The sequence below is a fragment of the Mangifera indica genome, chromosome 7 (genome assembly GCF_011075055.1).
Source record: "Mangifera indica cultivar Alphonso chromosome 7, CATAS_Mindica_2.1, whole genome shotgun sequence".
NCBI classification, from domain to species: domain Eukaryota; kingdom Viridiplantae; phylum Streptophyta; class Magnoliopsida; order Sapindales; family Anacardiaceae; genus Mangifera; species Mangifera indica.
The window spans coordinates 437,222-454,626 of record NC_058143.1 but is presented as its reverse complement, the minus strand read 5'-3'; the positions used below and the strand labels follow the sequence as shown (position 1 = coordinate 454,626).

Genomic DNA, 17,405 nt, shown 5'->3' with positions numbered 1-17,405 from the left:
TAATTCTAGTTCAATACAGGACATTAAAGCAACAGTTAGTTTAACTGTTTAAGTTTCACATATCGAGACCCTAGTAGGCCTCTCAAACCAAAACAAAGGTAACATCCTTAAAATTAAGTATGAATATCATCATCCTTAGTTCCTCATCCATGCACAACCAAACTACAAGAAACCGAATTTTAAAGAAAAAGACGATAGAAAACATGATAAAGTTCAACATAAAATGTCTGAGATTCAAAAGATTTTGATCTTATTGTGGAAGATCAGATCAAAAACAAAATTCACTCTAATTTTTTCTTTGTTTTTCCAAATACTAAGAAAATAATCTGCACTTTGAGCAACAGTATTCCCACAAAAAATACACCAAAACTGAATTCTCAAAATAATGATGTACTATACTAGTTAAAACATCATCAATCGCACACAATTGAAATGACAAAAGTTCAGTAATGTACTAAAGAGTAAAACCAATTAAACAAATACTGAAATCATTTTAAAAGCTCAAATCAAGAGGATGTTTTATTCTAAAAATAATACAAACAAACATATAATTCGCTCTCCTTTTCTAAATAGCCAGAAATAATGTATACTATTTGTTACCATATTACCAACAAAGCAAATGAAAACTCAGTTCTCAAATGGTTGACGTAATTTGCTTAGTACTCAGAAAGCAATAAGGAACTAAAGAACAAAACAACCTTACCAACGCTGGAAGCATTTGAAACAATTAAAATCTATCCAAAAATAGACTTGAATCTTATTAACGATAAACAAAATCATTCAAACATCAAACGCATAATAATCTCTTTTACTTTCTCTTCTTAGGAGAAGCAGTCTTGTAACTAGACTTGCAAGGCTTTCCCCATGGCGTAAGCGAAGTCCTTCCATGACTACCACTACTCTTGCTTCTTCCCTTACCTCCTTCATAAGGATGATCAACTAGATTCATTGCCACTCTTCTAACCACTGGTCTTCCTCTGAGCCACATGCTCTGTCGAGCCTTCCTAAGCTTCTTCGTCTTATGACTCGGGTTTGACACTAAACCAATCGTAGCTTGGCACTTAGTATCAATCAATTTCTCATCCCCCGAAGGCAGCCTCAGCAAAAAGTACCTTCCGGTGGGGTACTTCAAAATCTTGGCTGAAGTGCCCGCCGAGCGAACCAGTTTCCCCCCTTAACTTGGGTTGACCTCAATGTTGTGAATAATTGTGTTGATTCGCATTGCGGCGAGTGGCATACAACTTCCAATTTGTGAGTTTATGTCGAGGTGGGCTATATAATTCATTATTTTCTCTTTCACTAATTGGATTTCTGTGAAAATATTAAAAATTTAAAATCTTTTGTCCCGGATGCCATTTTTGAAAGATTGGATTTTTATGAATACAAAATTATTCAAATTACCTACGGAGAAAGAGCGGAGAGTGTTGGAGGGAGGAAGAAACTTGAAGATGAAAGAAGAAGCTGAGCAAAATCTACAGAGCGCCATGTCTATCTTCAATCTTTGCGTTTCTTTGTGTGAGCTTTTAAGGTTGAAGTGGTAGTCCAAAGGTAGGGCCCAAAACTGTGAGGAGAGGGGCATGCAGGAGTGTCAGAGTAACTAGCGGCCCGGAGTGGAGCGACGGAGGAGACGGTGGGTGTTTACGCGGAGGTGTAGCGGAGTGGGGTTTATGTTAAGAAGAAGAGAAGAAGAGGCAGACGGCCTATAATGGTTAACATTTGAGTAGATGAAATGTTAAGCTCGTTAAATGTTTATGTAGACGGTCTATAATGGTTAACGGGCCAATAGTTGTCGTTTTCACCTTATTGGTACTATCCCAACCTGACAATTTTCTCTTATTGACTGTTACAAGCCCGATTTTAACTGGGATGTATTGGGTTGTGCTACGCTATTTTCTTGTAACAAGACTTGCAAGGCTTTCCCCATGGCGTAAGCGAAGTCCTTCCATGACTACCACTACTCTTGCTTCTTCCCTCACCTCCTCCATGAGGATGATCAACTGGATTCATTGACACTCCTCTAACCACTGGTCTTCACCCCAACCACCTGCTCTTCCCTGCCTTCCTAAGCTTCTTCGTCTTATGACTCGGGTTTGACACTAAACCAATCGTAGCCTGGCACTTTGTATCACTCAATTTCTCATCCCCCGAAGGTAGCATCACCAAAAAGTACCTTCCAATGGGGTCCTTCAAAATCTTGGCTGAAGTGCCCGCCGAGCGAACCAACTTCCCCCCTTAACTTGGGTTGACCTCTATGTTGTGAATAATTGTGTCGATTAGCATTGCGATGAGCGGCATACAACTTCCAATTTGTGAGTTTATGTCGAGATGGGCCATATAATTCATTATTTTCTTTTTCACTGATTGGGTTTCTGTGAAAATATTGAAAATTTAAAATCTTTTGTCCCGGATGTCATTTTTCAAAGATTGGATTTTTCTGAGTATAAAATGATTCAGATTACCTGACGAGAAAGAGCGGAGAGTGTTGGAGGGAGGAAGAAACTTGGAGATGAGAGAAGAAGCTGAGCGAAATCTGCAGAGCGCCATGTCTATCTTCAATCTTTGTTTTTCCTCGTGTGAGCTTTTAGGGTTGAGCGTTTTGAACTCTCTTGCAAATCATGATGTCATTTTCGGAAGACAAAAGTGGTGTGGTTATAGTCGTAGAATAAGGACTTACGGAGGCCGTCTAACTAGTTTGAAAAATCTGGGGGAGGTCAGGTTATTCAAGGAAATATTAAGTGAATATCTTTATTAAATGAATATCTTTAAAGAAGATGATAACGAACTATGACTAAAAGAGTCAATTACCAGATGAACTAAATGTTAAATTAATTCTAGTTCAACACAGGACATTAAAGCAACAGTTAGTTTAACTGTTTAAGTTTCACATATTGAGACCCTAGTAGGCCTCTCAAACCAAAACAAAGGTAACATCCTTAAAATTAAGTATGAATATCATCATCCTTAGTTCCTCATCCATGCACAACCAAACTACAAGAAACCGAATTTTAAAGAAAAAGACGACAGAAAACATGATAAAGTTCAACATAAAATGTCTGAGATTCAAAAGATTTTGATCTTATTGTGGAAGATCAGATCAAACATAAAATTCACTCTACTTTTTTTTTTGTTTTTCCAAATACTAAGAAAATAATCTGCACTTTGAGCAACAGTATTCCCACAAAAAATACACCAAAACTGAATTCTCAAAATAATGATGCACTATACTAGTTAAAACATCATCAATCGCACACAATTGAAATGACAAAAGTTCAGTAATGTACTAAAGAGTAAAACCAATTAAACAAATACTGAAATCATTTTAAAAGCTCAAATCAAGAGGATGTTTTATTCTAAAAATAATACAAACAAACATATAATTCGCTCTCCTTTTCTAAATAGCCAGAAATAATGTATATTATTTGTTACCATATTACCAACAAAGCAAATGAAAACTCAGTTCTCAAATGGTTGACGTAATTTGCTTAGTACTCAGAAAGCAATAAGGAACTAAAGAACAAAACAACCTTACCAACGCTGGAAGCATTTGAAACAATTAAAATCTATCCAAAAATAGACTTGAATCTTATTAACGATAAACAAAATCATTCAAACATCAAACGCATAATAATCTCCTTTACTTTCTCTTCTTAGGAGAAGCAGTCTTGTAACTAGACTTGCAAGGCTTTCCCCATGGCGTAAGCGAAGTCCTTCCAGGACTACCACTACTCTTGCTTCTTCCCTCACCTCCTTCATAAGGATGATCAACCAGATTCATTGCCACTCCTCTAACCACTGGTCTTCCCTTGAGCCACATGCTCTGTCGAGCCTTCCTAAGCTTCTTTGTCTTATGACTCGGGTTTGACACTAAACCAATCGTAGCTCGACACTTAGTATCAATTAATTTCTCATCCCCCGAAGGCAGCCTCACCAAAAAGTACCTTCCAATGGGGTCTTTCAAAATCTTGGCTGAAGTGCCCGCCGAGCGAACCAGTTTCCCCCCTTGACCTGGGTTGACCTCAATGTTGTGAATAATTTTGTTGATTTGTATTGCGGCGAGTGGCATACAACTTCCAATTTGTGAGTTTATGTCGAGGTGGCCATATAATTCATTATTTTCTCTTTCACTAATTGGATTTCTGTGAAAATATTGAAAATTTAAAATCTTTTGTCCCGGATGCCATTTTTGAAAGATTGGATTTTTATGAATACAAAATTATTCAAATTACCTGAGGAGAAAGAGCAGAGAGTGTTGGAGGGAGGAAGAAAGTTGAAGATGAGAGAAGAAGCTGAGTGAAATCTGCAGAGCGCCATGTCTATCTTCAATCTTTGCGTTTCTTTGTGTGAGCTTTTAAGGTTGAAGTGGTAGTCCAAAGGTGGGGCCCAAAACTTTGAGGAGAGGGGCGTGCAGGAGTGTCGGAGTAACTAGCGGCCCGGAGCGGAGCGACGGAGGAGACGATAGGTGTCTACGTGGAGGTGTAGCGGAATGGGGTTTATGTTAAAAAGAAGAGAAGAAGAGGCAGACGGTCTATAATGGTTAACATTTGAGTAGATGAAATGTTAAGCTCGTTAAATATTTATGTAGACGGTCTATAATGGTTAACGGGCCAATAGTTACCATTATCACCTTATCGGTACTAGCCCAACCCGACAATTTTCTCTTATTGACTGTTACAAGCCCGATTTTAACTGGGATGTATTGGGTTGTGCTACGCTATTTTCTTGTAACTAGACTTGCAAGACTTTCCCCATGGCGTAAGCGAAGTCCTTCCATGACTACCATTACTCTTGCTTCTTCCCTCACCTCCTCCATGAGGATAATCAACTGGATTCATTGACACTCCTCTAACCACTGGTCTTTACCCCAGCCACCTGCTCTTCCCTGCCTTCCTAAGCTTCTTCGTCTTATGACTCGGGTTTGACACTGAACCAATCGTAGTCTGGCACTTTGTATCACTCAATTTCTCATTCCCCGAAGGCAGCCTCACCAAACAGTACCTTCTAGTGGGGTCCTTCAAAATCTTGGTTAAAGTGCCCGTCGAGCGAACTAGCTTCCCCCCTTGACCTGGGTTGACCTCAATGTTGTGAATAATTGTACCGATTCGCATTGCAGCGAGTGACATACAACTTCTAATTTGAGAGTTTATATCGAGGTGGGCCATATGATTCATTATTTTCTCTTTCACTGATTGGGTTTCTATGAAAATATTGAAAATTTAAAATCTTTTATCCAAGATGCCATTTTTCAAAGATTGGATTTTTATGAATACAAAATGATTCAGATTACCTGAGGAGAAAGAGTAGAGAGTGTTGGAGGGAGGAAGAAACTTGGAGATGAGAGAAGAAGCTGAGCGAAATCTGCAAAACGCCATGTCTATCTTTAATCTTTACGTTTCTTCATGTGAGCTTTTAGGGTTGAGCGTTTTGAACTCTCCTGCAAATCATGATGTCATTTTCGAAAGACGAAAACGGTATTGTTATAGTCGTACAATAAGGACTTACGAAGGTCGTCTAACTAGTTTGAGAAATCTAGGGGAGGTCAGGTTATTCAAGGATAGAAGTGGGTATCCATGCACTTTTTTTATTCGCTTTTTAAGAATAAATACATAATAAATTTAGGTGCCAATCAATAGTAACGATTAAGGGTGAGCCAAAGACCATGATGAAACCAAAATCATAGGAGTGTTATGGTTCCGCTTCCTATTCAAAACCAATGTCAAAAAAGTACGGTTTGTTCTCAAAATTTATGAAATTGATATTGTATAGATAGATTTTGGATAGAAACTTGTTCTAACATATTCGGGCTCTTAAATATTAGAAACTAATTCTAAGATTATGAATAGACATCATATAATTTTGATTTCTGTTTAGAACATGGTACTCGAACATGCTCATCTTTGACGAGTAAAATAAACAAGTGGAATCACAATTACAAGGTACCCAACTTTGCAATTCCTATTTGTACCCACAATAGACAACCATAAGAGATATTTCAACTATGAAATTTATGGAACCAACATTATACAATTTTGGTTCAAAGTAAGATCATGTCCTCACAAGATCCGATTTTTAAATCTTAAGAATCGATAGTCCGACACTTTATGATTTGATAGCACCATTCTGGCCTTGTATAGTAATGTTGGGTGTGAAATGAGAAAGGGGTTTTTTTAGACTGCGTAAAAGGTCGTAAGTTTAGCAAGCTTTTAATAAAGTCCTTAAATGACTTCAAATAACAAAGCCAACGTTATTGTCTCCCACTCCTTATGGTAAGCATATGAATATTTATCAGCTAAAATGATGTATCATATCGAGAGATGGTTATATTTTTCAATTTTCATCTACTTTGAAAATAATTGGAATTGTTACAAAATTTCACCCGAATCATCCCGAAAGGTAAGAGCTACATGAAAACAATCTCTTGTACCAGAAAGAGATTGGCGACCTGGGACAAACCATCACTTCAATGTATAAAGAGTTGCTCAATGGATAATAAACCGATTGAGAAGGTTTGACACCTTCATGTTAACTCTTAACTTAATCTGAGTCAGAGGACAATTCAGATTCGGGAACTAATGCCGCAACCATTTTTGACAACATCTCTCCCATGTCATGGATTTCATCTGTCCCGAAACCCCAACTTCTAAGCAGCTCAGCCCCGAGAGCTCTACGCTCTATTCCAAATTTCCGAAGATTCCCCAATCTATTTTGCAGAAATGGCAAAATGGAGTTGCTTGATCTCAATCTGGCAGCCATTGGTATAGAATGAACATCAAGTGATCCTCTCAATGTAGACCCCAAAATTGGGCTGTTCAACAGCTCGCCATGTTGACCAACAAGATTCCCGAAAATTGAAGGAAATGGCAAGGGAATGGGAAGTGGACATTGAGCAACTGATAGATGGCAAAACATTGGTCTACTTATTGCATGTTCATAAACGGCATTAACTGAATCCTTCACTGCAGAAACTGAAGCATGATAACCACCTGAGGAACAAAATGTCTGAGTTAAAAAAATTATCAAACAGCAGATGCAAAGGAATGTGTAACCCGGTTAATATTGGAGACACCGATAATCTAGTTTAGTAAGCAGATGTAGGTTTGAAAATCAAATAACAGAAAGTTTCCAGGTTAGGAGACTGAAAATCAATTAATCCAAAAGGAGACATTCTAAATGATACCGGAACCAAGTGCTCCATGAACAATCATGGATTCCACGGCCTGAAAGTCGTCTATATCATCTGCCACTTCTGCTGTCAAAGGCTGCAAACTCCCGACCAAGGATTGCTCACCCTGTTTCCCTGAATTTCATTGTCCTGAATGGTTAACCAAACTCACAGCTTATAAGTAAGGGCAATAAATGTGAAAACATTGATACAATACGAGTCAATGGTGGTGCTGGCATTGCAACATCCAGAATAGACACCATATTCTGCCTAGCTTGCCCAGCTAACATTTGTACAAATTCATTAACATCCACAGCACCAGAGACAGCACATGAATCCGCAGTTGGCCCAACTGGCCCCATCTGGAAAGGAAGACTGGCAGAGTGTAGAGCTGCAGCATAAACTGCACTGTAGTGGTAAGGCTTCTCATCTTCAATACAAAGGAATGTCGTAGCTTTACCTTCCAAATCACGAGCAGAAGATTAGTCCATAAACTAAACAAGGGTAAAAGAAGCAGATAAACAAAAGAGATCATCATTAGAAATTGAGGAATAAGTGTATGCAAACTGAATTATGCGTACACCAGAAGAAAATCAGAGCATATGACAAATCTGTGACAGAAATACAAATAAAAACATGCACTCAAGCCGAGTGTATCTAATCCAGAACAATCAAAGAAACCCAATGAATGATTACTTCTTTCAAGAAAGAAAAAACTCCAGAAAAAGCAACCAAATCTATTGGCAAGTAACAATCCAGAAAAGATAAAGGGGTTGCATTACACACAGAAGGAAGTTAGAAAATCGCATTAAAAAATGTATTCGACATATTACTGCTCACTTGTACTCAGGGAGGGTAAACCAACTGGCACAATCAATTTACAGTAGGGCACTAATCTTGAAAATGAAACTGAATCATGAAGGTCCCTGAACACTGTTTGCTTCCTGCTTCTAAGTATAAGAAGTGGGACTGCAGGCAGCATAGAGCAACACTGGAGTGTTAGTGTACTCATCAGCAATATTCTCGAAAAAGTCAGCAGCTACAGCTGAAAAACCTCCAGAGTCATCAACAATAAATTGAAAACCCTGTCAAAATAATCAAATGCTCAAAACCCAAAAAAAGGCACATTAAGTGTAAACTCATATGAGGTGCATAAATGGGTCCTTCAAACTTCAAGCGCATGAGAAAAACAGTTATCCTATAACTCAATATAGTTTATGTTGTTGAAATTTCCTAATTGGGCTAAATCAAAATGGAAGGAAGTAAAAAATGCTTTTCAAGTGAAACATACCCGGACATGATCACACTCTTCTACAAAAAAGCGAAGCCTTTCACATATGTCTTCTCGAAAACTTCCAGAGGAATTATCCCTTCCAATTCCATAATTATCAAATTCCTGAACATCCATCCATAATCCACTTAATTCATAGAGACTCTGAGGATGATATTGGACTTTTGAGAAGTCTGTCCAATATTGGACACCATTATCTAAGCATTCAACTATATCCTTATCCTCAATTTCTCTTTGAAAGTCATTCCTCTTATCCTTGGTAGCATTCATCAGCGTGAGGTTTTCCTGCTCTTCCTCGTACAAACTTTGTAAGAACAGATTCTTCTTACGAGGCTCAGACACTTGAGTGGAAACACTACCCTTCCTGCACATTGACATACAGAAATTCAATCTATTTAATTGGCCTCAGAAAACTACAAGAGAACATTTAGCAATTCATTAATAAATTCAAAGGCAAGTTTATCATACCCAAAATGAGAAACAAAGAGAAATTTTGCGCCACACAAATTTAGAGGGCTTTCTGATATAAATTTATAATTTAAGTAAAAAAACAACAAAGAGCTACAAAGTTTCTTTTTTCTTTGCTGAAAAATTTTAAGAACCCCATGAAATATACAAGACAGAAATTGAAGGACAGATTCGGGTGAAAACTGTAATGATTTCTGTAATTAAACAATGGATCTCATATTATACGAACATCATTCTAAACTTTTTCTCCACTTTCTTTCTTTCTCATTCAGGAACCGTGGGACTAGTAAGAAACTGCATCTCAAAGATATTAATGTTAAAAATGTTATGAAAAAAGTTTCTCACCATGTCACAACATCTGAGGGGGAAGCCTCATTGTACAATGTACCACGTGAACTGACTGATCCAAGGGATCCTGCAACATGAAAACTACACACATAAATCTACAAAGGAATAGCACATATATTTGTCATCTCTTTGGACATTTCATGAGATAAGAAAAGTGACTAGAGTTAGATAAGGTCCTAGCTAAAAAGGCCCATCAGCTTTTGTTAACACACATTTACAGTTTTAGCAGTATATAAGAAAATATTTAATCAATTCAAGTAATGTCACCAAGATGATACTAACAAGTAGATCCTATTTGCAAAAGCAAAACTCAGTAAATCAAGTAATTATCAGCATTGCTTATAAGCCAAGTACCTTGAAAGTCAACCGAAACAAGGCGAGGAGTATATGTAAGAATCCCCTGCACAATTTTTACCAGACAATAGTGTGTAAATTTCATCTCTATGAAACAGTGCAAGCAAAAAACAATAACATGAAGAAAGAACCTAAGCAACAGCATACAACATGATCTCATGAGAATTTTCAACCAGATTACAAATTAGATAATATAAAAGTCCGATAAACCATCACCTTCACCAAAATCTCTCTCAAACTGCTCAAGTCCCCACACCAAAGAAAGAAAAATAACCACACCGCACAACTCAAAACCCGAGAAAAAACTTACAACCATGGATGCAATTACCTAATTACAGAAATACAGCGTCAAAAAGCTCCACCTGATGAGTCTCGCCAGTGCGGTAGAGCATGTCCTTATTCAGACACTGATTTTTGAAGACTGAATCCCCTTTAGGGTCAGAAGCCAGCCCAAGTAACTCATCCTTCAAAATTACAAAAATTACAAAATATTTACGCTAAAACAAAAAATATGCAGCCAGAAGTTCCCACAAGAAAGTAAAGATTAACAAGCAACAAAATTTAGTCTAATTTTTATGGGTGTGAGAGAATGAATTATGCCTGGAAGTTCCAGAAATGAGAGCCAATGAAGTTAGCAAAACCTCCCACTTGGATTGTCACGATTTCCCTCATGATTGCCTGCAAACAAAACAATGTTAATTGAATCTAAAAATGAAAAATTAAAACGAGGCAAACCCAAGTTCAGTATATATTCCTTAATGAACATTGTTATTGTATCTAGTAATGAAATAAGAAATAAAAAGAAACCCACATTCACCACCGCCAAAAAAGACCAACGCCCCCGGAAAGGCAAGCCCAATACCACAAAAAAAGAAAAAACTCATTTATAGTTAAAGTCCACCCATGACACTGCTGCAGACTAAATCAATACAAACCAGAGAAGTGTGAAGTGGTAGTCCAAAGGTGGGGCCCAAAACTGTGAGGAGAGAGGCGTGCAGGAGTGTCGGAGTAACTGGCGGCCCGGAGCGGAGCGACGGAGGAGACGGTGGGTGTCTACGTGGAGGTGTAGCCGAGTGGGGGTTTATGTTAAGAAGAAGAGAAGAAGAGGCAGACGGGTTTTAGAAATAATAAAAAACTAATTATTTTAAAATTTTTGAATGTGAAATTCCAATAAACCCCACAACTTTGTCAACAGGGCTAATCATCAGACTCTCTTTTAATTTTCAGTGAATTTACTTTGGAATGGAATATATATTTTTTGTAAAAGGAATTTCCTCCAAATCAATTATATCGAATAAATAAAATTTTAAATATAAATAAATTAAAAATATTATCTTGATATATGATGTATTGTAAAAAGAATTTGAAGTTAAGTTCTTCATTTTAGAGTCTTATCCCTTTACCATTTACATAACCTTTTAGGGATTTCAAATTGAAATATTTCATAAAACAAACTCATATTAATATTTGAGTTTAAATAAACTTAATTCAAATTCAAAACTTAAATTGTTTGTTAATTAAATTCTAATATCAAATTAAGTTATTAAAATTCAAACTGAACATAACTTATAACATAGGCACATTAAACTAATATTTAATTGAAACTCGATTTATTTGATGAGTGCTTATATTAAATCCCGCTCTAAAATTTTGTAATTTTGAAATAATTATAAGGGTATATGTTTTAACATAGGCATATTAATTTTATTATAATAAAATAAAAGATCTAAAATTATAATATTTTTGATCGGGTCGGGTTTGAATCCCAGGCCTAGTTCCTCTGTAAAATTGACTTGTGATCCAATTCCAGAAACATTCCCCTTAATATTATAAAACAAAATTTAATAATATTTATGGAAATCAATTTAATTATAATATTATTAATTATTAAGTTATTACTATGATTCGTACATTTTACTTTTACACTCTGCTCATCCTCTTCTTCTTTGCTCTCCAATGGCCGCCGTTTCTACACTAGAGTCACCAACCTGCTTCCTGAAACCTTCCTCAGACTCTAAGATCCCTCCTTCCATCTCAAAGTTTTCACCTTTTCTTTCGTATTCGGTCTCCATATCTAACAAGACCTTTCACAAGTCCAAGAGTTTGGTGGTCTCTGCTGCAAGTTCTGATAATAAAACCATTGATAGCTGCTTTCCTGCCCCGGCTCCCACTCGCCCGAAGTACACTCTTTGGCCTCCCGTTTAGTTTTGTGTGATAAAATTTGATCTAATTTGAATTGATAAATAATATCATTGAAAGGTAAATAATATTATTAAAATGATGAATGATATCATTGATAAGATAATCAATATTGTTAAAGGGTAGATGAACCAAACTTTTAAATTAGAGCTCTAATTCGAGTTTAATTCTTATATGCTCAAAAGTGATAGAATATTTTGTTATTTTTTAAATCTATTAGGGTTTGTTATTTTTTAAACCTTGGGGGCTAAAAGAACGAGTGGCAGAAAAAGAGGGACATGTTGGAGTCATTTACAAGAAATTAGCGAGGCCCATGAATAATTGACCTAAAAAATTTATCATGATATGACGGGAAATGGACGCCCATTTAATTTATCATATTGCTTTCTTTCCCTTCAAGTCTTAGTTGTCTCTAATTCAAGTTTAATTCTTATATGCTCAAAAGTGATAGAATATTTTGTTATTTTTTAAATCTATCAGGGTTTGTTATTTTTTAAACCTTAGGGGCTAAAAGAACGAGTGGCAGAAAAAGAGGGACATGCTGGAGTCATTTACAGAAAATTGGCGAGGCCCATGAATAATTGACCTAAAAAATTTATCATGATGTGACGGGAAATAGGCGCCCATTTAATTTATCACATTGCTTTCTTTCCCTTCAAGTCTTAGTTGTCTCTAATTCGAGTTTAATTCAAAAGTGATAGAATATTTTGTTATTTTTTAAATCTATTAGGGTTTGTTATTTTTTAAACCTTAGGGGCTAAAAGAACGAGTGGCAGAAAAAGAGGGACATGCTGGAGTCATTTACAGGAAATTGGCGAGGCCCATGAATAATTGACCTAAAAAATTTATCATGATATGATGGGAAATGGGCGCCCATTTAATTTATCACATTGCTTTTTTTCCCTTCAAGTCTTAGTTGTCACAATGTCGATGGCAAATGGGGCTTTTCATTTTTAATACTTATTACATTTACCTCCTTGATGTTTGAAAAAATATTAAAGACCCCTAATCTTTGTTTTAGTTCAGTTCAATATAAATTTACCCTTGATGTCATGCACAAAGTAGGGGTAGTTGATAATCTCTTATATTTATCTGGTTCAAGAATATTTACTTCTAAAACTTTGGGGAGACAAGAACAGTAAGCCTTTTTATTATTATTATTATTATTGATATGATGAATTGTTCATTACTTTTAACTTGTGAAGAAGAGGATCTAGTAGTGTGTGAACTCTAAATATAATATAAAAAATGAATAATTAAAGTTTTAATATTTTATTAGGTGTTTTAGATTTCATTGCCTTTGAAGATATGTCGGCATCCCACTCCTCCCCACCTAAATTAAATTATTTTTAAATAAAATTTAAATCTTACCTTATTAATCTTATCGATATTAATATAGATCATATCAAACCTTATTTAAGCAAAGATAGATTTAAATTAAATTAAATTTAAATAAAAATTAATTTGAATTTGATTTTAATATCAAATCTTTAACTCAATTTTGAGCTAACAACTATATTGCTAGATAAGTTAACAAAAAAATGTTAAAGAATAAGAAAAAAATTGTTACAAAATATGAAAAGTTTACGAAGAAGATGAATCTATCACCAAATTTTTGGTGCCTCACTGGATTCTAACCAACTTGACTCAAACATAAATTGAGGTAACTCGTTCAAATCAAATATCAAATTAAAATCAAATCGACTTAACTCGAATCAAACCCAACTCATAATGAACTGAAAATCTTGTTTTTTTTGTAAGCACAATACTATTATTTACAAATTAGAGTTATTTTTAATTAGTTAATCATGTGACCATAAAAAGCCTTTTATGATATTTCTAAGTTCCACCTTAAAGGAGAAGCTCAGTCAGCAAAATATTCATAAAACATGAACCAAAAGACTTTCACCTAAAAAGGTAGAAAATCTTGATCCTGATAGAGATTTTATAATGAGCATAGTGTTATACCGATATGGAGGTATCACATGAAAGCAAGCAATAGAGGGAAATGAGTAGGGATCACATGAGATGTTTAAAGCAGGCAAACCATTGTCAAGACCAATAAAGTTAGATTTGAAGCAAGTCGACTTGGTTCAATTTGATTCGAACCGAATTCTAACTAAAACTTTAGCTCAATAACTCAACTTAAATCCCCCTCCAACAATATTGTTAATAGTATTTATCCCATTAATAAACTATTTATTCTATTGATAACCCTTTAACGATGTCTCTGACTAGTTCAAACAAGTTTAAACTCTAACTAATCAATATAGATTCAAACCGAGCTTAAACCAACCCATGTTTGGGCTTGACTAGGCTAAAATCTAGCTTTAACCAAGACCAAGTCTGCTTCTCTACTTTGTCTACTAACATACAATAAAGTCAATAATATGACTTAATTCTAACTTTCTAAATAAGAATAAATGTACATTTGACTAATTAGAAATCATTTTGCTCAATTTCAATACATGATAGGTTAGATGTACCAAACAATTTCTCATCAAATGATGCACATATTGCACATGGCTATGCAATTCTAAAGTCAATAGAGATGTTGTGGGTAGTAGACTTTATGAGAGTTTTTGTTTTCTAAACATGCTTATGAATGAAAACGATCTTGCAAAGACATTTTGTCTGAGTAGTACATGTTCAAACACTTTTGACACTTCCAATGTTCCTTCTATTTTTGAGTAGAAAGTGTAATACTTCGTAAATTTGGTGGATATATTACAACTGATTAACGTGTCATTATATGATTATATAATTTTGAATTAAAGATAAAATAAACAATCAAATCATTCAATTATATGATGATATAGTAGCCATTAGTACTCATTTATTAGTACACGTAGCTTTACTCTTTCATAAAATACTTTTGAAAAAGCAATCTGAAGGCATTTTCAAAAGACAAAGTCTCTGTGAAGCATTTCATCAACTTACAAAAGCAAAATCTAAAATCAACATTATGCATTATTCAAGTTTCCGATCCAATAGTAATCACATAACGAAAATGCTAAAACATATTATAAAATACCAAAAGTACCCTTTGACACATCATCATCAATCAAGGCACAAATGGAAAATCTGAAGAAATGCTAACAATCTCCAACAAAGAGTTTAGAACAAGCAATCCCATCAAACTAAGTGCTTTATTTACATTGAGAAGAGCATCTTAAGACAACCAAAATCCAAGTGCTCTGATTCTTTTAAACAATTTTGCAACACACACAAAAACCACTTTTGTCTCTCATGTTCTGAAGTAGTTCCCTACTAAATCAATGGAGAATGAGAAAGTAGAAACACGAAAACAAGGAACAGATTAAAAAAACTGCACAGTGACCACAAAATTCCACAAGTGTTACGAATAAATTAATAGTAAGCACAAAAACCACTCCAATCTAATGACAATAAGAAAAATAAACCAACGAGCAAGTCCCACCAAAGAAGAGCAAAAGAAATAAGATTTCTTGGAAAGAGCCCATACAAACAGATTCATTCTCGTCAGTCCAGAACATCAGCTAATTAAATGACTAATAATTCTAATAAGAGTCTTAGGTTGGAAATTAAGACTTAGAAGGTGATTATAAAGATCTATTACAAAATATTACTTGCACAAGATACGCGTAAAGGTGGGTAAGATGAGGTTTTCTATTTATTTTCTTTTTCCTGTTAGGAATGCATACAAGATAATCAACCTCATCTCTAACATGGTTTATTGATAATTGTTCGTATACTTGTTTGCATCAGATACTGCATATACTAAGTGAATATCTTTAAAGAAGATGATAACGAACTATGACTAAAAGAGTCCATTATCAGAGGAACTAAATGTTAAATTAATCCTAGTTCAACAGAGGACATTAAAGCAACAGTTAGTTTAACTGTTTAAGTTTCACATATCAAAACTCTAGTAGGCCTCTCAAACCAAAACAAAGGTAACATCTTTTAAAATTAAGTATGAATATCATCATCCTTAGTTCCTCATCCATACAAAACCAAACTACAAGAAACCAAAATTTAAAGAAAAAGACTACAGAAAAGCAGAAAACATGACAAAGTTCAACATAAAATGTCTAAGATTCAAAAGATTTTCATTTATTGTGGAAAATCAGATCAAACACAAAATTCACTCTACTTTTTTTTTTTTCCAAATACCAAGTAATAATCTACGCTTTGAGCAATAATATTCCCGCCAAATACACCGAAACTCAATTCTCAAAATAATGATGCACTATACTAGTTAAAACATCATCAATCGCACACAATTCAAATGGCAAAAGTTTAGTAATGTACTAAAGAGTACAACTAATTAAACAAATACCAAAAGCATTTTAAAAAGCTCAAATCAAAAGGATGTTTTATTCTAAGAAGAATATAAACAAACAAATAATTCACTCTCCTTTTCTAAATAGCCAGTAATAATGTACACTATTTGTCACCCTATTACCAACAAAGAATATCAAAACTCAGTTCTCAAATGGTTGATGTAATTTGCTTAGTATTCAAACAACAATAAGGAACAAAAGAACAAAAGAACAAAACAACCTTACCAACGCTGGAAGCGTTTGAAACAATTAAAATCAATCCAAAAATAGACTTGAATCTTATTAACGATAAACAAAATCCTTCAAACATCAAACGCATAATAATCTCCTTTACTTTCTCTTCTTAGGAGAAGCAATCTTGTAACTAGACTTACAAGGCTTTCCTCACGGCGTAAGCGAAGTCCTTCCATGACTACCACTACTCTTGCTTCTTCCCTCCCCTCCTCCATAAGGATGATCAACTGGATTCATTGTCACTCCTCTAACCACTGGTCTTCGCCCCAGCCACCTGTTCTGCCCTGCCTTCCTAAGCTTCTTCGTCTTATGACTCGGGTTTAACACTGAACCAATCATAGCCCAACACTTACTATCAATCAATTTCTCATCCCCCGAAGGCAGCCTCATCAAACAATACCTTCCAGTGGGCTTCTTCAAAATCTTAGCTGAATTGCCCGCCGAGCAAACCAGCTTCCCCCCTTGACCTGGGTTGACCTCAATGTTGTGAATAATTGTGCAGATTCGCATTGCAGCGAGCGGCATACAACTTCCAATTTGTGAGTTTATGTTGAGGTGGGCTATATAATTCATTATTTTCTCTTTCACTGATTGGGTTTCCGTGAAAATATTGAAAATTTAAAATCTTTTATCCCGGATGCTATTTTTCAAAGATTGGATTTTTATGAATACAAAATGATTCAGATTACCTGAGGAGAAAGAGCGGAGAGTGTTGGAGGGAGGAAGAAACTTGGAGATGAGAGAAGAGGCTGAACGAAATCTGCAGAGCGTCATGTCTGTCTTCAATCTTTACGTTTCTTTGTGTGAGCTTTTAGGGTTGAGGGTAATTTTCAAATTTAGATACATGATTTCTTTGTGTGAGCTTTTATTGGCCAAAGCACGTCATAATGAGCTTTTAGGGTTGAGGGTAATTTTCAAATTTAGCCAAAGCACGTCATAATTTCTTTGTGTGAGCTTTTATTATTTTATCAAATTTAGGATTTTTGATTTTTATGATTTTGAGTTTGTTTGTGATCGGACTAGACTT

General features: G+C 35.2%; 2 protein-coding genes and 3 pseudogenes across 4 annotated transcripts; all 5 read right to left on the bottom strand.

The window, feature by feature from the left end:
- Positions 1 to 787: 787 nt before the first annotated feature.
- LOC123220788 lies at positions 788 to 1,486 on the bottom strand (annotated as a pseudogene).
- A 395-nt stretch (positions 1,487 to 1,881) lies between these two features.
- LOC123220787 lies at positions 1,882 to 3,544 on the bottom strand (annotated as a pseudogene).
- Positions 3,447 to 4,832, bottom strand: LOC123220786 (60S ribosomal protein L2, mitochondrial-like). Its single transcript, XM_044643376.1, has 2 exons — positions 4,711 to 4,832; positions 3,447 to 4,136 (listed from the first exon to the last, which is right to left on the bottom strand). The coding sequence occupies exons 1-2, from the start codon at positions 4,830 to 4,832 to the stop codon at positions 3,635 to 3,637; spliced, it is 624 nt and encodes a 207-aa protein (XP_044499311.1). The 3' UTR covers positions 3,447 to 3,634.
- A 119-nt stretch (positions 4,833 to 4,951) lies between these two features.
- Positions 4,952 to 17,240, bottom strand: LOC123221005 (60S ribosomal protein L2, mitochondrial-like). 3 transcript variants are annotated; one of them, XR_006503190.1, is made up of 2 exons: positions 5,285 to 5,360; positions 4,952 to 5,194 (listed from the first exon to the last, which is right to left on the bottom strand). XR_006503190.1 is itself a non-coding variant. In XM_044643666.1 (2 exons), the coding sequence occupies exons 1-2, from the start codon at positions 17,150 to 17,152 to the stop codon at positions 16,529 to 16,531; spliced, it is 402 nt and encodes a 133-aa protein (XP_044499601.1). In that variant the 5' UTR covers positions 17,153 to 17,240; the 3' UTR covers positions 16,400 to 16,528. The 3 variants fall into 3 exon arrangements, 1 of the variants encoding a protein (XP_044499601.1); XR_006503191.1 differs by lacking the exon at positions 5,285 to 5,360 and adding an exon at positions 17,068 to 17,202 and having other exon boundaries at positions 5,133 to 5,194; XM_044643666.1 differs by lacking the exons at positions 4,952 to 5,194; positions 5,285 to 5,360 and adding exons at positions 16,400 to 16,845; positions 17,068 to 17,240.
- LOC123220991 lies at positions 6,319 to 10,811 on the bottom strand (annotated as a pseudogene).
- Positions 17,241 to 17,405: the final 165 nt, after the last annotated feature.